General features: G+C 40.7%; 1 protein-coding gene across 1 annotated transcript in view; it reads right to left on the reverse strand.

Moving 5' to 3' along the window:
- Window positions 1-25,756, reverse strand: part of RAPGEFL1 (Rap guanine nucleotide exchange factor like 1) — a 672,616-nt gene that overhangs the window by 130,060 nt on the left and 516,800 nt on the right. Inside the window, exon 12 of the mRNA XM_044055019.1 lies at window positions 22,936-23,023. Within this exon, the coding sequence (XP_043910954.1) occupies window positions 22,936-23,023 (88 nt within the window). The remainder of the gene's footprint in view (window positions 1-22,935; window positions 23,024-25,756) is intronic.

Genomic DNA, 25,756 nt, shown 5'->3' on the forward strand with positions numbered 1-25,756 from the left:
TTATTTTATTCCAATAAAAAAACGATAAATAGCAGCAAAAGTATACAAAATATTAGCGCTTTCTGGCTGTGCCCTTCTTCAGATAAAAAAGTACTGTGACATTGTTATTTAAAATAGTGTGACAACCAATCATGTCCTAGTACTGAACCCGCCTTTTCTTGAGTGCGGGTTTTAAAGGGACCACCTCATTTAAGCCTGGATGTGTATGTGCTGTCAATTCAACTATCCATCTGGTTTCTTCTAGCTCTGTATCATTTTCTATGTCCCCACCTCTGTGTCCCTTCCTTATATTCCAAATAGCCTTGAACTTAAAAATAATGTCCTTCATTATTAGAAACATACCTAGATAAGACATTATGTTCATTCCGTGTTCTTATGGCAGACAGATTTAAAATCCTGACCTTAAATTTGCAATTTGTCTTACCTACATAATTGCATGCACACAATTGACATGTCACAAGGTATATCAAATTATGGGTATTGCAATTCGCTCCTGCATCAAAATAATAATTCCTACCTGTGACTGGATGTGTGAAAATATTATTTTTATCTATGCTACTGCATACTTTACAAGTCCCACATGGTTTGGTCCCTTTATTTACCATTACCTGTTTAACTACTTTCTCATTCTCATTGCACAGGATATCCTTTAAGTTTCAATTCCTCCTAAACCCAAAGGATGGTTGATCCGCCAATATCTTTCTCAATTTGTCATCTGACAATAACATTTTCCAATTGCGCCTAATAATTTCACAAACCCCATAAATATTGTTATTGTACGTTAACATAAGTCTAAGGGTGCTATCGCTTTCTTTCTTATTGTTAACCGTGGGTCTACTAACCCCTTCTTGTTTAAGCCAAGGTTGCATTTTATTATCCCTGAAACCTCGTTGTCTCTGGGTAATATTAATGACTCTATTGCTATTATAGCCTCTTGCTTCAAAGTGCCCTATCATTTTAAATTACCTCCTCCTCATAGTTCAATTCCTCTGTGCATAACCTGGAAATCCTCCCCATTTGTTCCATGACAATATTATCAAATGTGTACCTGAGGTGCATATTATCTTGTGTAAGGATATTATTTTTCCAACATTCCTTTCTGTATAGGGTACGTTTAAACCCTAATTCATCCTGCACAAGTCTCACATCCAGGAAATCTATCATAGTCTCAGAAAAATTAACTGAGAACCTGAGGTAGGTTGTGGTGGATTCCAAATAGAGTACAGAACTAGTCAATTCATTACTATTTCCTCCCCATAACAAAATAATATCATCTACAAAGCAGCTATATAGGCAAACTTTCTCTCTCCAAGAATTATGTGCACATAAGACGAAATTTCTCTCCCAGAAGGACATTACCAAATTAGCATAAGTATTTGCACAGGCATGAAAGCATTGTTCTTAATTTGTCTCAGCATATTCTTACAGATGATGAAATGTATGTATTGAACAAAGGGTTAACATTCATCCCTAGTCAGGAAAGTAATTTTAGTGACATTATTTTAGATATTCTGTTACTTGGTAGAAATGTTACATTGAAGGAAATGTTGGGGGAGCAACCAATCATGGGCCCGTAAACTAAGACAACCAAGTGTTTTTGTTCCAGTTTGTAACACTACTTTGCAGACTTTTACTAAGGTTTGTGAATATGAAATACAGGCCTATTTGCAGCAAGAAAATAATAAAAAATGTTTACAATTTGACCATGGCTCAAAGAAAAGCGATGAGGGATTTGCAACATAATTCACAGATAGTGGTAAAACAGGCAGACAAAGGTGGTGCAGTAGTGGTTTTGGACAGACATATGTATTATAACAAGTTACGACAATTGTTATCAGACGACACGACATTTGTTCAAATCTCTCCAATAACTTTGAATAATCTAGTTAGAGAGATAAGACATCTTATTCACAAAAACATAATATAAACCAAACTATTGCCAATATCTGCACAAGGAACACGAAAAAATGTAAAATGGAAGATTTCCATAAAAGGCATACCTCAGGATAGAACCCTGGTGGCTCAAATTGGTTTATATTATGTTTTTGTGAATAACTTTATTATTAACACTAAATATATGTTTCTTTCATATATTTTAGTAAGGACATTGTGAATTGTATGTAGTGAAATATATTGTAATGAGTTTTATTCCTGTTTCTTTAAATGACAGATTATTTAAAATTCAAAATATAATTGTTAGAGTGATTTTATTGGTTGTAACGACATAAGCACACAATGTCAATTTTTTTAACAAATTCTGATGAAGTTTGCGGTTTGCAGACAAAAGCGCTTAATCTATGTGACTATTAAAGATTCTCATCTGCATAGTGAGCTGGTTCACTTTGTTCAGTACTGCTGCAGGGGAGTACAGGTGCTATTTGCGTGGATCCTAAATTTTTTTTTTTTTTTTTTGGTTTAGAAGCAAAGACAACCTGATGTGCATATTATGGAAGACTGAGGAAAAATGTGGAATACAAAATTCACACCACACTGCTGGGTAAACAAATGGGATGGAGAAGAAAACATTAGGGGGAAAAAGAACATAGGCAGCAATTGAAGACAGACAACAAGACTAACTTAAGAAAGTACTTTTCTGAAAGGTGGGTGTAGAGCTTTTGAAATGCAGTGCCAGAAGCAGAGGTACAGAGTAGTTTAAAAAAGAGATTAAGGAATGCCTGAGCCAGGTGGAAGAAAAGACTAGAAAGGGAGAAGGAAAAAGACAGCTGTAACTCTCTGGCAGAATCAACATACCACTGATATTCCTCCAACGCCATAGTCACTTTCATGTACGTTCAAGCGTTCTTATAAATCTTGGATACTAGGTAAAGTACAGTTGTGTACACTTACCATAAATGTAGATGTTCGAGTGTATTCACTGTTGCAGTCATTACATTTGGGTTATCCTGCTGGCAGGTTGCCATCAGTCGGCCTGAATTCCAAAGTCTTGGGTCTTGCGTCGGTTGCTGTCGCCTCTTCTCTGACGTCAGGTCGTCAGGGGTATAAAAGATGCAGCTGACGTCATTTTATTTAGTTTTTCTTGCCCCCAGATGTCAGGTGCCCCCAAAAGGGTAGGCTAAAATTAGGCAAATAAAACATATATGCACCAAAATAAGTTTTACCTTCTTCTATAAGCAAATACACTACCTAGGTTGTATAGATTAGAGAAGTAAAGATAAGTTCCAGCAAAAATAAGGGGGATGGCAGGAGGGTAACCTGGACTGCAACAGTGAATACACTCGAACAACTACATTTATGGTAAGTGTACACAACTGTACTATGTTCTTCGTGTTTCACTGTTGCAGTCATTACATTTGGGTTGAGTCCCAAAGCTATGGTTGGGGGGCTGGAGCTAAACAGCATTAGGAGCGGCTATGAGGCCCTGCAGAACTGCAGTGGCAAAGCCAGCCCTGGATTTAGAGTAAAGAGGCAGATTATAATGTTTTGTAAAGGTATGCACTGAACTCCAAGTAGCAGCCTCCAAAATGTCTTTGGTTGGTACTCCCCTGAGAAAGGCTGCAGAAGTGGCTGCAGCTCTGGTTGAATGTGGCCTAATGCCCTTAGGCACTGGTTTGCCATGTTGTGAGTGGCAGAAACGAATGCAGTGACCTATCCATTTTGAAATAGTCTGCTTGGAGATAGCCTTTCCTTGTGATGCTGTGGTATATGCCACTAGTAATTGCTCTGTCTTTCTGAAAATTAGAAGTTATGTACTCACCATAACGTTCCATCTGAGTAGGTGTATTCATTTGTCTGCAACCTGTGGGTTATGGATCCGATATCGGATCCGAACCAGCATGGTTTACCAGCTATGGATCCAAGCTCTCAGCTCCTCCCCTCACCCATAATGCCCTGCTCTACCCTCATGACCTCAGATCGAGTTTGCCAACAGCAAGAACACCCTGAAAAGGGTAACACATAATATGCAGGAAACTGAAAGGCCAGGGGGATAGGAGGGCGGGATGGTTGCAGACAAATGAATACACCTACTCAGATGGAACGTTATGGTGAGTACATAACTTCTAAATCTGAAGTAGGAGATTCATTTGTCTGCAACCTGTGGGACAGAGTCCCCAGCTACCTGAATCTTGGGCGGCCATCATGGAAGGATATTCCGGAGCACCGCGGAGCCAAAGGATGCTCTACCCCTAGATTCAAGATCCAACTTGTAGTGGGAAATAAAAGTATGAGATGAAGCCCACGTGGCTGCTGCACAAATATCATCTAGAGGAATCCTAGCCTTAAAGGCTGCCGAGGTAGATACTGACCGGGTTGAATGGGCGTGTACACCCTCCGGTGCGGGCCTTCCTGAAGCTTGATAAGCCAATTAGATACATTGTGAAATCCAGCGAGACAGAGAGACTTTAGAAATTGGCTTGCCCAAATTAAATTTAGCAAAGGAAATGAACAACTGGTCGGATTGCCTATGACCCGCCGTTCTGTTTAGATAAAATCTAAGTTGCCTGTGAACATCTAAGGAGTGAAGCTTGTATTCACCTTTGTTTTCATATTTAGGAAAGAAAACAGGGAGGTTAATGGATTGATTAATGTTTGCTTCAGAAGCTACTTTAGGAAGAAAGGACGGGTTGGTCCTGAGGTAAACACGGTCCGGATGAAAGACCAAGTAAGGAGGTTTAGCTGATAATGCTTGAAGCTCTGAAACTCTCTTGGCCGATGTAATGGCTACTAAAAAAGCAGTCTTGAAAGACAAGAATTTGAGATCTACCGTAGCCGCTGGTTCGAAGGGGGGGGGGGGCGGTCAAGGCCTGGAGAACTAAGGAAAGGTCCTAGGGAGGAACCGCTTGTTTTACAGGGGGCCTGAGAAGGAAAGTACCTTTAAGGAAAATTTTACACAACTTGGCTGACATAAGTGGACTAGAGTCATGACCAATGTGATAATGTGAAATTGCCGCAAGTTGTACTTTGACTGTGGAACTGCTGGCACCATCGTTAAAAAGAGTGGTTAAGAAATCAAGCACTAAAGGGAGAGGAACTGTGAAGGGATTCAGGCCTTGCCGCTCCGACCACAAAGAAAACCGTTTCCACTTGCTGCGGTAGACTTTCCTAGTGGACGGTTTATGAGCTGCCACCAGGATCGCCTTAACAGGGGACGAAATACCGAGTCCTGATCAAGAGTGGAACTGGAGCAGCCAAGCGGTCAGCTGCAGGTTGTCCAGGTTCGGAGGAGATAGGCAGGATGGATGAGATATCAGATCCGGAATGGGATCTAGAAACCAAGGAGGATTCACCGAGTGAGACCTTAAGAAGGAGAACCAGATCTGCCGAGGCCAACACGGAGCAATGAGAATCATTCTGCAACCCACCCGAGAGGCTTTCTGAAGAACTTGGAGCATCAGAGGCAAGGGTGGATAAGCATACAGAAGACCGGGTGGCCAAGCATGCACCAGAGCGTCTCTTGGGGAACCTCCTGGAGGAGGTATCAGAGCGAAAAAACTGTCGCACTTGGTGTTTCAGGGAGAGGCAAAAAGATCGCATGAAGGAGTTCCCCACCTTGCGAATATGCGTTCCGCTACTTGAAAATTGAGAGACCACTCGTAAGGGGTCAGAATGGTGCGACTGAGCTTGTCCGCCAGGATGTTGGACCGACCCGGAATGTGCATTGCTATTAGAAAGCGGTTGGTGGAGATTGCCCATTCCCAAACTCTCATGGCTTCTCGACAAAGAGGGTAAGACCTCGTTCCCCCTTGCTTGTTGATGTACCAGACAACAGACATGTTGTCCGATTGAATCGCAATTGTTCCCAAGGGAAGAAAGTCCTGAAGTGCTAGCAACGCTAAGAGCACTGCTCTCATCTCTAGAACGTTGATATGCAGTAAGGTCTCTGAATCGCTCCACGTGCCTTGGACGGTCCGCCCAAAATGCCCCCACCCGAGGCGGAGGCGTCCGTGGTCACCGTGGCGAGAGGGGGAGAAGCACAAAATGGGCGGCCTCCGTGGAGATCTGGGGAGTGAAGCCACCACAGGAGGGACCGCTTGCAAGCCTTGCTGATCGCAATGGGATGATGCATAGGAAGAGCAAGGTATGACCACTGTACTAAGAGAGTCCACTGGAGGATGCATATTGAGCCTGGCGAGAGGAAGAAGTGCTATAGCAGACGCCATGGACCCTAGAGCCCTCAGGACCAACTCCGCTGAACAGAACTTGAGTGGAGAATGGCCCGCACCTGGAGCTGCAGATTTTGAACTCTGTCCGCAGTGAGGAAGGCTTTTAAACTCCTTGTGTCTAACCTGGCCCCTATAAAATCTAAGAGCTGTGTGGGCCAGGTTGGATTTCTTTGTATTTATAGTAATGCCCAGATTGGGAGCAAGATGGAGAAAGGAGTCTCGCCAATAGTAGTAGATGCCTTGTTGGGGCGGTAAGGAGCCAGTCGTCCAGGTAGGGGAAGACCTGCACCCCTGAAGCCTCAGGTGGGCCGCTACCACTGCTAATACTTTGGTGAACACCCTGGGGCTGTGGTGAGACCAAAGGGAAGGACCCGAACTGGTAGTGACTGGCTCCCAGCCGAAGCGGAGGAACCTCCTGGAGCGCCTGTCCATTAGGATGTGGTAGTACGCATCTTTGAGGTCTATGGAACACATCCAGTGATTTTCTCCCAGAAGGGGGAGAATAGATTGCAGAGTGACCATTCGGAATTTTTCCTTGGGAACTGCCAGGTTCAAGAGAGAAAGGTCTAAAATTGGTCTTAGATCCCCCGTCTTTTTTGGCACTAAAAAGAACCTGGAGTAGAACCCTGATCCGATCTGGTCTGCTGGGACGGGCTGGATGGCTCTTTTCTTTAGCAGATGGCCAATTTCTGCCAAAGCGGCCACCCGTTGACCGGGTGGAACGTCTGGGAGGGACTTCAATTTTGGTAAGTGACGAAAAGGGATGCGGTATCCTCTGGATATGATCTGGAGAACCCAGCGGTCTGATGTTATGGACTCCCATGCCGCTAGGTGCCCCGAAAAACGTTCCCCGACTGCCTCCAGAGTGGAGCAGCCGGGCAACCCCTCAGGGTTGCTGCGGGCCGTTCAGAGAAGGGTTCTCTGGACCCGAAGTTCCTGGGAGCCCCTCTGCCTCTAGGGCGGCATCCTCCCTGTCCTCCTCTGCCACGGAAGGACTGGTTGTCCGGAGCAGGCTGGGATTGCTGCGACTTCCGGAACCACATCTTCTTCTGACCCTTTTGGTTCCTAGAATAGGGCCTCTGGGGTGCAGAGAAGCGGATTCCGACGGCAGACAGCGTCTTCCCGTCCTTCTCGCTCTGGGTCAAAGTGTCGCGAACGGTTTTGCCAAAGAGGGCAGAACCATCAAAGGGGGCGTTCGCAAATGACGCTTTGAAGGGCTCAGAGAAATCGCAATGACGGAGCCAGGCCTGACGTCTAGTGACTAGACCTGCCCCTGCGGCTCTAGCGGCGCCTTCCGTAGCATGGGAGAGTAGCCGCATAGAGGTATTGGTAACTGACCTAAGAGTGGCCATGCGGGTGGAGTGCAGCACTTTGTCCTCCTCCGACATGGACTCTGGGGGAGATGCAGCGTATTCTTTAATGACATCTCGCTGCATCCTAATAACGTGTGCCAGGTAGTTCAGCGCCCTTACCGAGAAGGTCGCTGAACTAAACATCCGCTTCCCCAAGCGGTCCATCATCCGAGACTCCTTGCTCGGGGGATGGACTGAGGGACTCTCCTGAGCAAGTTCCCTCTTGGTGGCCGCCGTCAACATGGCATCTACCGGAGGCCCCTTACTCCAATGGGCACGGTCAGACGGTGGGCTGAGGATCCTGTCGGGCCTCTTAGGGATTGGCTCCATGGTGTCCGGTTCCTTCCACGCCCTGGTGGTAATGAGGTCCACCAGGGGGTCGGCAGGAGGGGACACCCAAGAGGTAGACGGGCCCGCTTCAAATGCCTCCAAGAACACGGACTCGTCCGAGGAAGACTTGGGGCAGACCACCCCCCCTTATACGGAGCATTTCCATGATGTCTCCAAATGAGACATCCACGGGGGGTGACCGTGGGGAGCCTTCCCCTTCCTCCAAATCCGTGTCTTCCGTGAGAGACTCGGGGGAGTCAATGTGCCTCCTTTTGCACGTATGCTTGCGAGGAACATCCTCTGGGGGGCTGTCAGAGGACTCCTCGCAAGCAGCAACCTGTTCCAGGGGAACAGCTTGGGGCACAGAAGCGGGCTGTCCCAAGGGCCGGATGGTGGAAGCCTGACCCAGTGCAGAGGGGAGCGTGGGACGGAGCCGAAACAAGTGCCGGGGGTCCGGAGACCCTCAACAGGGCCCTCTCCACTACATCAAAGGCCGAAGGGGAGCCGACCTCGACCAAAGGATCCAACAATCGGCTCCCCCTCGGATCCGAAGAGTGGATCGGAGCCGGCGCCGAAGCGCTCGGATCCGAAGGGACAGTGCGCTCCGACACAGACGGCGCCGAAGGAGCACTGATCCCCCCGGATCCGAGGCTCGGATCCAGGCTCCGAGAGGTCGGATCCGATGCACTCGAGGGCAGGGTCGGATCCGGTACCAGTACTATCGGCGCCGACCCACCCCGCCCGGCTGCTCGGCTCCAACTGCTCCGAACCCGGTAACGGGTCGGAGAAGGAGCAACCGGCTTGAAAAAGGTCGAGCTCCCGGGAGGCAAGAGCACTCCCATCTGCATCTGGGCCTGGATGAACCTTCTCATCATCCGGTCCAGATCAGCATCCGATAGGCTGCACGTTGATCTCGACGAGGCTACCGAGGTAGGCCTTGAGTGCCTCCTCGATAGCCTCGACGAAGATCGGGTCTCCTCCTCCTCAGGTCCCGGTGAAAAACACACTGGAGACCGGAGCCGAGGAGGAGGAGATCCAGCCGACAAGGAAGCCGGGGGAGAAGCCCGCTTGGCTGGCGGGGCCGAAACAGAGGTCTCGGCCCGCCGCTTATGGTGCTTCTCCCTCCGGTCCCTTTTTCTAGCATCCCTCTCCTCCGAACCAGAAGCGGGAGGTTGAGTCCCAGGAGGAGGAGGGGGAGCCAGAGAGGGAATAACCGTGGTGACGGTTACCCCCGAAGGAGCGGAGGTCGGAGCCGAGTCCGGCGGCAAAAGGCCCGCCAAAACAAGCTTGGACCTCCGCTCCTTCAATGCCCTGGGGTTGAACCCTGCACAAATGGAACATCCAGATGTGAGGTGTTCAACCCCAGGCATCTAACACACGGAGTGTGGCCATCAGCTGGGGAAAGCTTATGGCCACACTTGGAGCATTTAGAGAAAATAGCCTTGGGCTGCTCAGACATCCCAAGCTAACAAATAAAAGTTACAATAACTAAGGTAAAGTAACTAAACAAAAATCACTCACAGGCCCAACACACACACTATGCTACCAGCGAGGGGAGGGATATAAATTTTAGATTAAACTCTAAAAAAAAGTAATAATACAAGAGGGAAACCTACACTTTCACACAAATTAACCAAAAATTTTTCAAAATTTTACAATTTTAACACTGAATCTATCACTTAGCTGGAGAGCTGGAAAAAAACAATCTGGTCACCATGCGCGGCAAACGAGATCTGTGGTCATGAGGGTAGAGCAGGGCATTATGGGTGAGGGGAGGAGCTGAGAGCTTGGATCCATAGCTGGTAAACCATGCCGGTTCGGATCCGATATCGGATCCATAACCCACAGGTTGCAGACAAATGAATCTCCTACTTCAGATCTTTAGTTTTATCCAAGTAGAATCGAAGTTGTCTGTGTACGTCCAAAGAATGCAGAATTTTCTCCCCCTTGTTTTGTGGATTTGGATATAAAGTTGGCAAATGAATTGTTTGGTTAAGGGCTACACTGGATACCACCTTAGGCATAAACGTAGGGTTTGTTCTCAGAGAGTCCCTGTCTGGATAGAAAATGACAAAGGGTTCCACAGCCATGAGAGCCTGTAGCTCTGGAACTCGTCTTGCAGAAGTTATTGCTAGGAGCAGAGCTGTTTTCCAAGTTAAGAACTTTATGTCCGCAGTAGCAGCTGGCTCAAAAGGAGGTAAGGTGAGTTTTTCCAAGACATATTGAGGTCCCATGCAGGTGTTGGTGTTCTCCTTGGAGGCCTTAAGTTTTTGGCTCCTCTGAGGTGCTGCCTTAATAAGGGATGAGAAAAGAGTGGTGGCTCTGTATTGTAATGAGCCGAAATGGCAGAGGCATGGATTTTAATTGATGAAAAAGATGGGCCTTTGTCCAACATCTCAGTTAAATATTGCAAAATCTGAGGAATATTTGGGACAGCTGTATCAGTTCCTTGAGCTTGGTTTCAAGCGCAAAATCTCTTCCATTTCCCAGCCTAGGATTTTCTAGTACTAGGCCTTCTGGCTTCTAAAATGACATCCATCACAGCTTTACTGAGAGGTGTGGTTTGTATGGCTACATTGTCCACCATGCTACCAGGTTTAGGGTCCTGAGTTGGCTGTGCAGAATCTGATTGTTTTGTTAGGACAGTAGATGAGGTTATTTGAGGTAAGGTCCAGGCTGGGCATTGAGACAAGTTCCTTAAGATCGGATACCAGTACTGGCGTGGCCAGTCTGGGGCAATCAGAATAATTTTTGGTTTCTCCTGCCTGACCTTTAGAAGTACTTTGGGGAGGAGAGGCAGTGGAGGAAAGGCATATACTGATAGGTTTGTCCAGTTGAAAGATAAGGCGTCCACTTTCCAAGCTTGTCTGGGATAACTAAAACAAATGGTCATCCGATAGTGGCTGTCCGTTGAAAAATAAAACGTTTCAGCTATTCGCTTCAGGTGCATTTATTGTAACATAACACAACAAACAGGATTAAGCGCTTTCATCTCACATCCAGAGACTTCGTCAGAATCACTAACAACAAAAATCCATTCCATTAAATAGTCATGCTAGTTGAAATTGCTCACATTTCATAGGCTAGTCACATGATTAATAAATTGACTGTTCTCATTTAAAGTGCACAATCCTAAAACACACCAATTAATATAAAATATCATAGCTTACTGTGTATTCTTTAATAGACAGTAAAACAAACTCATACTTTAAGCTGTAATAAATATATATACTTCAAATAAAAGGTATAATAAAAGAACAAATATATATAAATATAAGATGTTGAAAATATATAAAAATCTATATAAAAAACATTTGAAACATCTATCAATGTATAATATTAAAATTCTAAACATTCATATGATTTCTTGTCTAGAAATAGTAGGTGTGTATATATAAATTCCTAAATATAAATATTATATAATAATATTATATAATAATACAAGAAATCATATGAATGTTTAGAATTTTAATACTATACATTGATAGATGTTTCAAATGTTTTTTATATAGATTTTTATATATTTTCAACATCTTATATTTATATATATTTATTCTTTTATTATACCTTTTATTTGAAGTATATATATATTTATTACAGCTTAAAGTATGGGTTTGTTTTAATGTCTATTAAAGAATACACAGTAAGCTATGATATTTTATATTAATTGGTGTGTTTTAGGATTGTGCACTTTAAATGAGAACAGTCAATTTATTAATCATGTGACTAGCCTATGAAATGTGAGCAATTTCAACTAGCATGACTATTTAATGGAATGGATTTTTGTTGTTAGTGATTCTGACGAAGTCTCTGGATGTGAGATGAAAGTGCTTAATCCTGTTTGTTGTGTTATGTTACAATAAATGTACCTGAAGCGAATAGCTGAAACGTTTTATTTTTCAACGGACAGCTTCTATCGGAAGACTATTTGTTTTATTTTTGGTGGAAATTGTACTTTTGTGGATTACAAGTTACGTGTTGTTTGCTTGTGGCGCTTCCTGAGGAGTCCTTAATACTAATATGAATAACCACAGCAATAATAATGGCAATTGCTCTTTGTTATCTGAGTTGGTCAAACTAATTCAATCTTATTCGCAGAATGGATCTGGGACTGCAGTTATAGAATCAGGTATACCTTGTGCGCAGAGCAGTCCAAAAGTGGGGAGGGACCTTGCGGTGACGTCAGACGCTGATGAACCTAGAGCCGCAAGGGTTTCCAGGCAAGATGAAGAGCCTTGTAGAGCCCGCCAAACGGGAGGAGCTGCTTTAGACGCCAGGAAAACGTACAAATCGAACAGAAATAACATTGATGGCTGTGATTTACAGGGTTGATATGGAGCTTTGGATTTTTATTCCTGGCTGAACAAATCTTTTACCATTGTTAAGGACAAATATGAGCCCAAATGCTCCCAACAAGTGGCACCATTCAGCGAACAATGTAAGATGCTTAAAAACTATTTGGCCAAATATAAAACGCTAGCTTTGGATAATTGGTACTTAATGCAGTGTTTAAAAAACAACATTGTACCAAAAGGCCTACGCCTGGTTAAATTTCCGAACAATACTGTTAAAGACTCTGAGTTCTATCAAGCAATTAAAACTATTCTGAATGACTGTGGTATTTTAATTCTAAAAGCCAAGGTCAAAAACAATGAGGTGATGACGGCAGAGCATAAAAATGCCATTGATAAAATTTATAACGACATTTCTCATGATTTATTGTTCAATGTTAATGAATATAAGGAACTGTATTTTAGAGCTGTAAATGATGTTGATACCGTGATGCAAAAGAATCAGAAGAGAAAAATTTCTAAGTTAGATAGAGACCTTTATGATTATGAGCAGGGCAAAGCATATCCTGTTAATAATAATTTTTTGAAGGGTTCCTATTATAGAGAGAAAAATATGGATCATGGTTATAAAAATATGGACCATGATAATAATAAAGCACAATATCCACGTTATTATTACAAACATACCAATAGAGGAGGTTTCACACATGAGAATGTGGAAAACCTAAGGGAAACTGATGTAGATCATGGCTTGGATCATTCCAACCAACATTTTTCATCAGACTTCCCTTTAGGGGTGGAGGGGCCACGAAGATTGGAGAGGATACGTCAGAGACAGAACCAACCCACATATGCAGAGGCCATTCTATACCCACATGTATATATACACATTAGAACAGGACAAATGTGATTCATTAACAAACCTTTCTCACTTAGACAGTCATCCATATTCTAAGGAATGTGTAACTTCGATGGTTTAGATAAGTAGTTGTTCAAATTTAGACAGTGCTCAGGACAACATGCTTATTTTGAGCAACAATATTAATGGTTATATTAATAGTAATTTTGAAGATACTAGTTTGAATATATTGGCTATAGGGAGTGATGAAATTCACAATACATTGACAGATTATGTTCCAACAGAAATTGAAATAATTGAACAGAATGATGCTATCGGCATTATTAATAAACAACAGAATTTTACTATTTACAATTACATGGATTTATTAATTGATTTGGTATATTTTTCTTTCTTTTTAAAAGGGTTTTCTTTTGTACCAGCAGTGAATCCCAATCTAGAAGATATTTTAATGGACATAAAACTTTTTACTAGAAGGTTAAATATGGAACACCTGTTCAAGAATAAACCAGATGAAGTTAATACTAATAGGATTTTAACACGTAGAAGCACCTATAATCCCCCATTGCACCATGATATAAATAACTTTGACACTTGTCTTACTGGGCTGATTAGAGCAAACTATTATAATAACAAAAAAATGTGTGCCCAATCCTACCAAGGATGAAAATAAATTATTATTAAGACTAAGAAATGATGATAAAATACGGATTATGAAACCAGATAAAGGGGGCGGAGTGGTGCTTATGGAGCAGTGGGATTACACTGCCAAGATGTTAGAAATTTTGAACAATAATGAGCGGTATTCCTTAGTGTCAAGGAATGAAGTAAATATTTCTTACAGAAAAATAGATTATATAATAGAAGACAACTTGATGCAGGGTCTTATTAATAATAAACTTTATCAATTTTTTAAAGTTGGGAATCCTGTTATTCCAGCTATTTTTGGGATTCCTAAAGTGCATAAAGGAATTCAAAAAACGCCTATGAGACCTATGCTCAAAGACGCAACTAATGGCTATTTATGTGGATAAAAAAATTAAAGGGTTCCACAAAACGTATAAGCATATCTTGGTTGATTCTTGGGATTTTCTGGAGAAATTTGGAAAAATAGAATTCTTGACGGATGCAATTTTTCTAACAATAGATGTCAAAGATTTTTTCTGTTATTCCACATGAAGAGGAAATGAATTGGTTTGAATATATGATTAATGAATTTGGGTTTTTAACTGCTGATGAATACAACTTGGTTCCGGAAAGTATGGAATTAGTCTTAAAATATAATTATATATATTTTCAGGGTGACATTCATCACCAGTTACATGGTGTGGCCATGGGTTCAGTATGTGCTCCCCTATATGCCAATATTGTTATGTTATATTGGGAAAAAATGTTTGGAACACAATTTTCACCATTTATTCGAGAATATTATAGGTTCCTGGATGATATTTTTATAGTGTGGGAGGGGAGTGAGGAAACGATATTGAATTTTATGGAATATTTGAACCACACTACTAAATTTTTGCAAGTTACTTACAAGACTGATAAAGAAGACGTTAATTATCTGGATGTTACCATTTCAAAAGACCCTATTAATTGTAAATATAAATCTAAAATTTATCGTAAGGAATGCTTTTCTAATTCCTATTTACAGTACGGTAGTGACCAGCCGTCCTTTTTGAAGAGTAATATTATAAAAGGTCAGATGGTTCGTATAGCACGTATGACATCAGATGAGGGAGAATTTTTGAAAGAATTAGATTTTGTACATGAACTATTTAGTGACTGAGGTTATCCAGATAATATTATTGTCCCGATTAAGGAATCTATTAGGGATGGTTGGGGCAATAGATATCAGCCATTATTACATACTGGACAAAAGTTTAGGATTAATAATGTGGATAGAGTAATCCAGGAACAGAAAACCAAAACCAATCCATACTTGATACCTACATTTAGTAATAATGTAACATGGCTAAAGAAAAGTATTAATGTAGTGTGGAACATTTTTAACAAGATACCAACTAATGTGGACTGCTTTTCTGGACCCCTAAGAATTAGTTACAGATGAAATAAGAATTTAAAAGAAATTTATGAGCAAAAGAAGGATGACATATCGAAGGGAACAATAAATAGAATTGGCACATTCAAGTGTGGCAGATGCAAACAGTGTGCATTTATGGCAGGAACAAAATAATTATATGCGAGTACTGTGAAACATTGGTTTAAAGCCAAGAAATATTATAGTTGTTACACAAGAGAAGTGGTTTATTTGGCCTATTGTACAATATGTTGGGCATTTTATGTGGGCAAGACGGAGAGGCCCCTTAGACAAAGAGTATATGAACACATTAGGGATACTGATAGGAAGAATGAGCACAACGCTTTATACAGACATAAATTGAGGTGTCAGAATGCTGAATTTAAGTTTTGGGTGTTAGAAGAAGTTACTTTGGATGATAGAGGGGGTGATTGGGAAACTAAACTGGAGGTTTCGGGAATTAATTTGGCAATTGAGGCTAGATTCCACACATTTTCCTGGCCTCAATGACCATATATCTATCACCCCCATTTTGAAGCTAAAAGCTTCTTATCCGAAAATAGATTAATTTTGAATATAACATCAATATATAATATAATATATATAAATTAAATATCTCAACATACAACATATTGTTACCATTAAATGTGAAATATTTATTATATGTGAAATATTTATTAAATATTTATATTTAGGAATTTATATATACACACCTACTATTTCTAGACAAGAAATCATATGAATGTTTAGAATTTTAATACTATACATTGATAGAGGTTTCAAATGTTTTTTATATAGATTTTTATATATTTTCAACATCTTATATTTATATATATTTATCCTTTTATTATACCTTTTATTTGAAGTATATATATTTATTACAACTTAAAGTATGGGTTTGTTCTAATGTCTATTAAAGAATACACAGTAAGCTATGATATGTTATATTAATTGGTGTGTTTTAGGATTGTGTACTTTAAATGAGAACAGTCAATTTATTAATCATGTGACTAGCCTATGAAATGTGAGCAATTTCAACTAGTATGACTATTTAATGGAATGGATTTTTGTTGTTAGTGATTCTGACGAAGTCTCTGGATGTGAGATGAAAGCGCTTAATCCTGTTTGTTGTGTTATGTTACAATAAATGTACCTGAAGCAAATAGCTGAAACATTTTATTTTTCAACGGACAGCCTCTATCGGAAGACCATTTGTTTTATTTTTGGTGGAAATTGTCTGTGATAGGTCCTTGTGCAGAATCGTAGTTGATTGTTTTGAGGGGAGGCAAATAGATATATCTCTGGGCGTCCCCATTCCACTGTTATCATGCTGAAGACTTGTGGATCCAGGTGCCACTCGTGGGGATCCATGAGGTTTCTGCTTAGTTCGTCTGCCAGAGTATTTTCCTTTCCTGGCAGGAATTGTGCCTGTAGATGAACTTGGTAAGTCAATGCTGTGTCCCATAAAGCCATGGCTAGTCTGCAAAGGGGGTAAGAATGAGTTCCCCCCTGCTTGTTTATGTACTATATGACCGTGGTGTTGTCTGTCTTTATCAGTAGTTGCCCCGGATGAAGTAGGTCCTTGAAGGCTGCCAGGGCATTTTGAACAGCTAGCATCTCTTTTTGATTGATATGTAGATGCTTTTGATTTGTGGACCAGGTGCCCTGAATGCCTCTTCCTGCCATGTGTGCCTCCCAGGCATAATCTGAAGCATCCGTCGTTAGGCTCTGCCTGGCTGGGGGTAGTGAGAATGGCTGTCCCTTGTTTTGGTGACAAGCCTTTGCCCACCATCGAAATTCCTATTGCAGGCAGGGTATTAGAATAATCATAGTTTCCAGACTGTGGCAATGTTGTATCCAGACACTTTTTAGGTACCACTGAATTTTCCTCATATGGAGTCTTGCATATGGAATTAGTAAGATGCAGTATGCCATGAAGCCCAAAGCCTGCAGAATTTTTCTTGCAGATAACTGGGCCTTTGTTGCCATTTCCTTGAAATAGGTAGTCAGTTGCTTTTGTTTGTATGGAGTGAGATAAGCCATCTGGGCAGTTGTATTTAAGCTTGCACCCAGGAATATTATCTCTTAAGAAGGTACTGGTTTTGATTTATTTTTGTTGACTGTGTACCCTAGGCATGTTAAAAGTCTTATCACAAAAGTCAGATGCTGTAGCAGAATGTCCTTGTTCTCTGCTTGTATGAGGCAGTCGTCCAAGTAAGGATATATTTGTATTCCTCTTTGTCTGCAGTAAGCAATTACTGGTGCCAGGCACTTTGTGAAGACCCTGGGCGCAGTAGATAAGCCAAAGGGCAGTGCAGAGAATTGGTAATGCTTTGAGTCAGCCTTGAATCTGAGGTATCTTCTGCATGACTGTCTGATAGGGACATGCAGGTATGCCTCTTTTAGGTCTAAAGTCACGAGCTAAGCCTTGCTGCCCAGCATGGGCAGAAGCTGCTGTAAGGTCAACATCTTGAATTTTGGTATATCCAGGAAAGTGTTTAGAATAGATAGGTCCAGTATTGTTCTCCATGCTTTGTCCTTTCTGGGTACCAAGAACAGTCTTGAGTAAAATCCTTGCCCCTACTCTTGCTGTGGCACTTGTTGAATCGCCCTCATGTCCATGAGAGCTGCGACTTGTTTTTGAGCCTCTGCCCATTGATTTTTTGGCAGGTCTGGCCAACCGTTTGCTCTTGGCGGGGTATGGAAATGAAACTTGTAGCCTTGTGACACTATGTCTAGAACCCATTTGTCCTGGGTTATAATGTGCCAATTTTGAGAAAAAAGTGCTAGTTTTCCCCCCTAAGGGTGCTGCCAGAAGATAACTGCTTGGTGCAGGCAGGGGGAAGTCATTGGGACTGTTTCCTGTATGGTTGTGATTTGTCTTCTCCACCTTTGGAGGTAGAGGCACTCCACTGCTTAGACCTGTAGGAACCTTGAGGCTGTGATCTGCCTCTAGGGCGTCTGGATCTGCCCCTTTGAGGTCTGTCTGAGACTGGAAAGGACCAATTCTTTGTAGGCCAGTGTCTGCTAAATCTAAGTGGCTGTACCTGCAAGAAATCCTTGACCATTTGCATAGATTTAGCTTTGTCCTCCATTTTCTTTAACACATCTTCTGCCTTAACACCAAACAAGGTATCATGTTGTAAAGGAGCATCTAATAATTTTGCTTTAACATGGTCAGGCAGATGTTGTTCCTTTAACCAAGCATGCCTCCAGCGGCCCTGCAGGAGGCCTCCAGAGAATCAAACCCACATTGCAAAGTATGCTTTCCAACTTGTTCAGCTGCATGCAATAAATCCTGCATTTCTTTGTTTTCTGCACATTCAGAATTTGCCATCATTTTCTGTTTAAGCAGTGTCATGATATATTGCTGATATTTGAGCATATGAAACTGGCAATTTAAAGCCCTTATAGCCAAAGTAGCAGATGTGTAAATCTTTTTTCCTCATCTATCCAGTGCCCTAGAATCCCTGTCAGAGGGGGTAGGGTTTTTTGCAGTAGAAGCCTTGACCCCTTTCAGACCCTGTGAAATAGTTTCTGGGTCAGCACTAGGGTTTTTGAAAAGGAATTTATGAGAGTCAGGGACCCTGTAGTATCTGTCCGGCTTAACAGGAGCTGGAGGTAAAGAGTCAGGGGTCACACTAGACTCCAAGAACACATCATCTACAATGTCTAACACAGGTGGAATAGCTAGAGGCCTGTGTCGAGATAGTAAAAGGAGGTCTCTGAGCCTTTTCTTAGATTCTGAAAAATCTTTGCTCTCCCAGTGGAAGTGTTCCCTCATGGTATGCAAGGTTTCCCCAAAAGAGTAGTCCTCAGGAGGAGAAGCTGAAGGAATTGACTCTTCAGCATCAGAATCCTCATAGGGGGGAAGAGAATATTCCTAATCAGAAGAAATGGAAACCTGATTTGAAGATTCATAGTCTCTCTCTTGCCTAGGCCTCTTATCAGGAGGGGGATGGGAACCCCTGATCAAGGTAATTAAGTCTTCGGCCATTTTGAGCATCTGTTTTTTGGGCATGGAGGCCTGTCCTTGTGGCTGGTGATCTTGTTTCTTTGCCTTTAAAGGTATTTTAGCCTTTGTCTTTGAAGTCGGTTTAATACATAATTGTTTGGGTCTGAATGCACCCTCAGAAGCCGATGCCTGCTCAGTGGCTCCGGACCCATCTGAGGGAATTATCTCCGAGGCTCCAATACCTTGAGTTTCCAGCGGCCTGGGTGACTCCATGTGGGAGTCGGTAGCGGTCTGCGACTCTAAAGTAGTGGGCGTCAGGGGCTGCGAAAGCGCCTCAATGAGGACCGGCGACTCGCTTAGGAGAAGCTTCGTCGTCGGTTTTGGGCCTTGGTTGCCTGTCATTTTCTTTTCGTTTTTTGTGAACTCCGGTAGTCGGATGGTTATCCGACGACATTGTATAATTAGATCTTCGCCCAAAATAGCTTAATGCAAAATCGTACCAACGCTTAATAGTATGTTGGTTAAATCTACTCACACACCAAATTCCGACACTGGTCTGGTAAAGGCAATAAAGGTAGACGCAGCTTCCACAACTATTCCGTTTATTGTACACAAAACGACAGGACGCCACAATAAACAAACATCCACTGAATATGAACACCACAAAAGTTAAGTGCTTTCATCTGCCGATTGCGGACTTCATCAGAACACATAGAAACACCACAACCTGTGTGAATTAAACAGATTTAGGCGCCAAAACTTTTTTTGAAATCTTAAAGGTACAAAACTCTTACAATATAAACATTTTTTGAGTGCTAAACTGTAAAGTTTCTTGTTGAAAAAAATGAACTTTTCATAAATAAATTAATCATGGACATAACTATGAATCTATACACCTCATATAAATTAATAATACTATTATGAATATCTAAATACATACAAGTACAGATATAAATATATATCAGATGTAAAACAAAAATATATATAATATAAATATAAGAAACTGAATGAATATGTGTGAAATATAATCTGCTTAAAATTGGGAAACATAAGTATATAAAACATATATCTTTAATGCAGATGATAAATAAATAAATAAATAATTATGCATATTGAATTAGTTGATAATAATGAATATTAAAAATATAAAAGTCTAAAATAGTTGTAATATAATATGATATGATATAATATATATTTAAAATATGTTAAAAGAATGTTACATGTTAAGGAAAGGTTTGATGCTTATAAAATCATTAAGTCCTGGGGTTCTGGTGGCATCAACTAATATTTGCCACTTACTCTCCCTACAAGCCAGTCTGGTTTTCCAGTCACCACCCAAAGGATTCAGATCTTCCTTATCAATAATAGTAAACAAAAATGTGTGTTGTTCACCTAATTCACTGATATGACTATATAGGGCATTATTGAGGTCTTTGATTTTTATCTTATAATAATGTTCATATATACGCTTCCTCAATTGTCTCTCTGTTTTCCCTATATAAAACGCGGGGCATTCTTTACATTTCGCAAGGGAAACAACCTTGCGAAATGTAAAGAATGCCCTGCGTTTTATATAGGGAAAACAGAGAGACAATTGAGGAAGCGTATATATGAACATTATAAGATAAAAATCAAAGACCTCAATAATGCCCTATATAGTCATATCAGTGAATTAGGTGAACAACACACATCCTTGCGAAATGTAAAGAATGCCCCGCGTTTTATATAGGGAAAACAGAGAGACAATTGAGGAAGCGTATATATGAACATTATTATAAGATAAAAATCAAAGACCTCAATAATGCCCTATATAGTCATATCAGTGAATTAGGTGAACAACACACATTTTTGTTTACTATTATTGATAAGGAAGATCTGAATCCTTTGGGTGGTGACTGGAAAACCAGACTGGCTTGTAGGGAGAGTAAGTGGCAAATATTAGTTGATGCCACCAGAACCCCAGGACTTAATGATTTTATAAGCATCAAACCTTTCCTTAACATGTAACATTCTTTTAACATATTTTAAATATATATTATATCATATCATATCATATTATATTACAACTATTTTAGACTTTTATATTTTTAATATTCATTATTATCAACTAATTCAATATGCATAATTATTTATTTATTTATTTATTTATCATATGCATTAAAGATATATGTTTTATATACTTATGTTTCCCAATTTTAAGCAGATTATATTTCATACATATTCATTCAGTTTCTTATATTTATATTATATATATTTTTGTTTTACATCTGATATATATTTATATCTGTACTTGTATGTATTTAGATATTCATAATAGTATTATTAATTTATATGAGGTGTATAGATTCATAGTTATGTCCATGATTAATTTATTTATGAAAAGATCATTTTTTTCAACAAGAAACCTTACAGTTTAGCACTCAAAAAAATTTTATATTGTAAGAGTTTTGTACCTTTAAGATTTCAAAAAAAGTTTTGGCGCCTAAATCTGTTTAATTCACACAGGTTGTGGTGTTTCTATGTGTTCTGATGAAGTCTGCAATCGGCAGATGAAAGCGCTTAACTTTTGTGGTGTTCATATTCAGTGGATATTTGTTTATTGTGGCGTCCTGTCGTTTTGTGTACAATAAATGGAATAGTTGTGGAAGCTGCATCTACCTTTATTGCCTTTACCAGACCAGTGTCGGAATTTGGTGTGTGAGTCGTTGTTGGTTAAATCTAGCCCAAAACCGACAACTAGCAACGTCATGGTCAGGGCCTAGGCAAGAAATACAATAAGAATGAAAGTCCTTATGAGGTATTTGCTTCCCACAAGAAATGCAATTATTAACTTTTTCTGACATCGGTCTGGAGCAAGAAAAAAGTTTCCCCAATGGGGTACTTAGCTTTTAATGAAGACTTCGGATCTGAAACTCGAACGTGAAAATCTCAGGCGTCAGCCGACGGGAACTTGCAAACTGCTTCTGCTTCGGGCACCGCGTGGCAAGAAAGACTAAATAAAATGGCGTCGGCTGCATCTTTTATACCCCTGACGACCTGACGTCAGGGAAGAGGTATCAGCAGCTGACACAGGACCCAAGACTTTGGAATTCAGGCCGACTGAGGGCAACCTGCTAGCAGGATAACCCAAATGTAATGACTGCAACAGTGAATCACGAAGAACATCTGGCTCTCACCTCTAACCTCTGCTAGTTAGCCGGTGGTGGTAGTACATGGACCAAGCTTCATCAAACGCTAAGGAAAAGCCAGATGGCCACCTGCTGCTTGACTCACCACTTCTGACAATTTTTACAATTCTTCTGGTTTTCCAAGTCTCCCTGAAACTCAGATCAATTATCAAAAGAAGTGAAAGCTGAAAGGCCAGCTTAAACATCCTAACCCAAAAGCTGTACCTTCAAGACAGAAGTAGGCTAACAGAATACCACTACTGTACAGAGCATAAGGAAGATGGGGTAATAAAATGCAACTCTTGTTAATTCATACAAGAATATAGAATAGATTTTGCTCATTGGGCATTACAAACATGCTATGGAACACCCCGTGACTGAACATACAAAGATATCAGTACTTCTGAGTAGCACAACATGAAAAGCTTTGCCACACTGAACTGATCTCTACACCAGATTTAAGGTGTAATAAGCAAAATGTTCCTTATTTAATCCAGTAAACTATCAAGCATAATATGTCATATTAAAATTTCTGCTCTTTCAGATTAAATTAAGCATTGCACAACAGCTTTTGAAAAATCCTTATTAAACAAATCTACTCAAATTATTTTGCTGTATGACAAGTATAACAAAATTATGATTTTACCTCATACAAAACTACATACAAAGAATAAGCATCTCATTACACAAGCAAATGATTAACTATTCTTCAATGTGCATCTATCTATAACTGTATATCTATATGTAATGTATATATTCACACACACACACTTTTTTTTCTCTGACACAGCTTTTTAATATTGAGCATGGTTCTTACCTTTCAACACCAGAGGCACAAAGGGGATTACTGGTGGCTTCATCTTAGAAATAAATTCTCTGTATGATTTGTGATTTCGACATGGGTCCTTTAAAGAAACAAAAGGAAACGTCTTACTTGTGTGTTAAATGGATAAATCGACTGGCCACAAATCCATTCTCACCCACGACGTGGGCCAAAGGCCCAAAACTGCAAGGCTCAGATTACACTTAATAAGGGCTACACTTATACATCAGAAGACATAAAAGAAGATGTGCTGAGAGCAGAAATCACAATATAACAGCACATAATTGTTATGACAACTGAAGCAGCACAGCTTTGTCTGCAGACAATAAACACATGAACAGAAGTAAGTACACTGGGCATGTAATATCATTTGGCTATTATTCAGCTAAGTACAAATTAACTTTTGCTGAATGATGTAGGAAAATCATATGACAGTATTTAGTTAAACAAGATCAGCAAGACACATGAATTACTGGAAATTTGATGATGTCTGTGTCAACACTAGGGAATTCAGGGGACAGGCTTTTTGAATTCAAATAGTGCAACAGTGTATTTTAGATAAATGAAAATCCAAGTCATTACACCCTTTGGTGCCAGTGGTAACCATGAGGTTACAATAATTACATGGAGTAGGTTTTAGACTACAACAGGGATCTCTAAACAGTACCTATGTATGAAATATTGTGCATCTTTTAGTGTATGGTACACAGGTGGGTATGTCTGCTTGGTTATATGCATTTAGTTGGTGTGTGCACACTGTGTTAAGACTAGCGTCAATGTAAAGTGTAATTAGAATATGAGTATTTACATTAGCCATCTGAACGAGGATGCAGTCGCAATATCTATCCCTGAGGAGCTATATTATATCCCAGTTAAGCAATATTCAGTTTAAAGAAAGAATACATCAAGTGATGTAACACATTAATAGATATTTCAATACTAACAAGCACACAGTAAAGATTTAGTATTAAACTGCTAGCTAGATAAGTAGGAAATGTACTCCACTATATACTACTATGCTTAACTGGGTTAGTCAAAATTTCTAGCCATCTTATCTACTTGAGCACTGGGTATGATGAAAATCCTTAGAAGCAAACAGGTAGAGGGTGATAGACAGAAAGAGTAGTGCAACGGAATAACGGGAAAACGGTGCACCATATATCAAACAGTTTTTGGCTGCCTATAGTAATATTTGCCCTACCTCTCTGCAAAATACATGCTGCATGCGCATATAGTAATTGACTTGGGTCAGCTGCTCAATACTGGTGTATTAGAAACAGTTGTAGGGTTAGGACCACAGCTGTCACATATTACTGATCTCAGCAGTACAATACTTAAAACTGCTGTCCAAAACATACTTTTGGATATTTTCTCTACCAAAGCAGGATTGTTAAAGCAGGCTGACTTAGTCTATAAAGACACTTTATACAGAGTAGTGTGCAATACCACCATCCAAAAATAAGCTGTCTTAAAAAGACAATACTTGTTTATTATTAATGAGGAAAGTCAAAACTTCTGACCAGCATGAGCTCCACTTTATGTTGAAAAAAAGTCAACTGCACATCTGAAGATAAGAGTGTAGGCTAGGAAAAAAGAAAAGCTTTTGGTAACATTTTAGTAATCTTGTAGGAGTCACAACAATAACATGGCAGTCAATGCAGAAAGAACCACAGGAGAATGAGCATTCTTTTAGATGAACATCTTTCAGCTTTATCAGGAGGGGACTTCCTTGAGAAGTCTTTTTACTTGTCCTAGGAAATCTCCATGGTGCTGAACTAACTAGCAAGATGTTTATGTGAGGTGAACAAGATTAGCATCCCAGCCTGTCTTACCACTTGGAAATCTTTTTCTTGATTGAAGAATGTGAGTTAGCTGCTTTGTACTTCCCCACCAAGCTGCCTTGATCAGGTCAAGTTTTGGCCGAACTGTGCTCTCAGAGATGTTCTGTAGTCCTGTGGAGGAATCACTGTCTTGGACATCTGAAATAGCTAATCCTGATTACAGTGACTATTACTCTAGTTTCCAGAATGCATATATCAACTTGTGGAATAGGCACATCATACCTGGAGGTGTCTAGTCCTGTTCTTTACCAGAATACTGAGTCCTCACTTAAGAAGGCTGACCTAGAAACAGATGATCTGGATAACTACACACCATCTCAAATCCTCCATTTACTGGTAAGGATTACTGAGAAGGTTGTATGTATGCAACTGGATTCATATTTCAGTAACTGTAACATCTATGATCCTTTCCATTCTACAAAGATGGCCCACATTAGGGTCTTTAATCTTTTTCTGGTGAGAGATCAAAGACATGAATTTTGGCCATTTAATATCTCTCTGCAGCATTTGACACTGCTAACAATGGCCTCCTCTTAGATCATTCAAGTCAGAGGCACCATCTGGGAACCGAACTGCGGCTCTATGCCAACTCAACTGAAAGCTGAGCTCATGGGTTCATAAGTAGGTACTAGGCTATTGGCCCTAGGGCCTATATAAGCCTAGCCAAAAATGTACCCTGGTTTTCGCCACCCAAGAAAATTATTTTCCTGTGCCCCTGTCGAGCACAGCCACAGAAGTGACCTCTGGGGTGAATTTCCTATTTCCCATCCAATCATCAAGATTTTTCTTGAAGAGTGCTAATGAGGAGCTCTGTTTGACATAGATAGGTAACTCTGTTTCAGAGTATGGGAAGTCTCTGGGACAGGAATCTATCCCTCCAACATGTTCTGTTTATTGTGGTGACAAGGTTTAGGTCCCTAGAGCGTGTAGCTTGGAGGGATTGGGATTTCTTTAAGTGGATTATGTCCAACAGC

Source organism: Protopterus annectens, chromosome 13.part0 (genome assembly GCF_019279795.1).
Source record: "Protopterus annectens isolate FY-2018-M chromosome 13.part0, PAN1.0, whole genome shotgun sequence".
Lineage (NCBI taxonomy): Eukaryota > Metazoa > Chordata > Ceratodontiformes > Protopteridae > Protopterus > Protopterus annectens.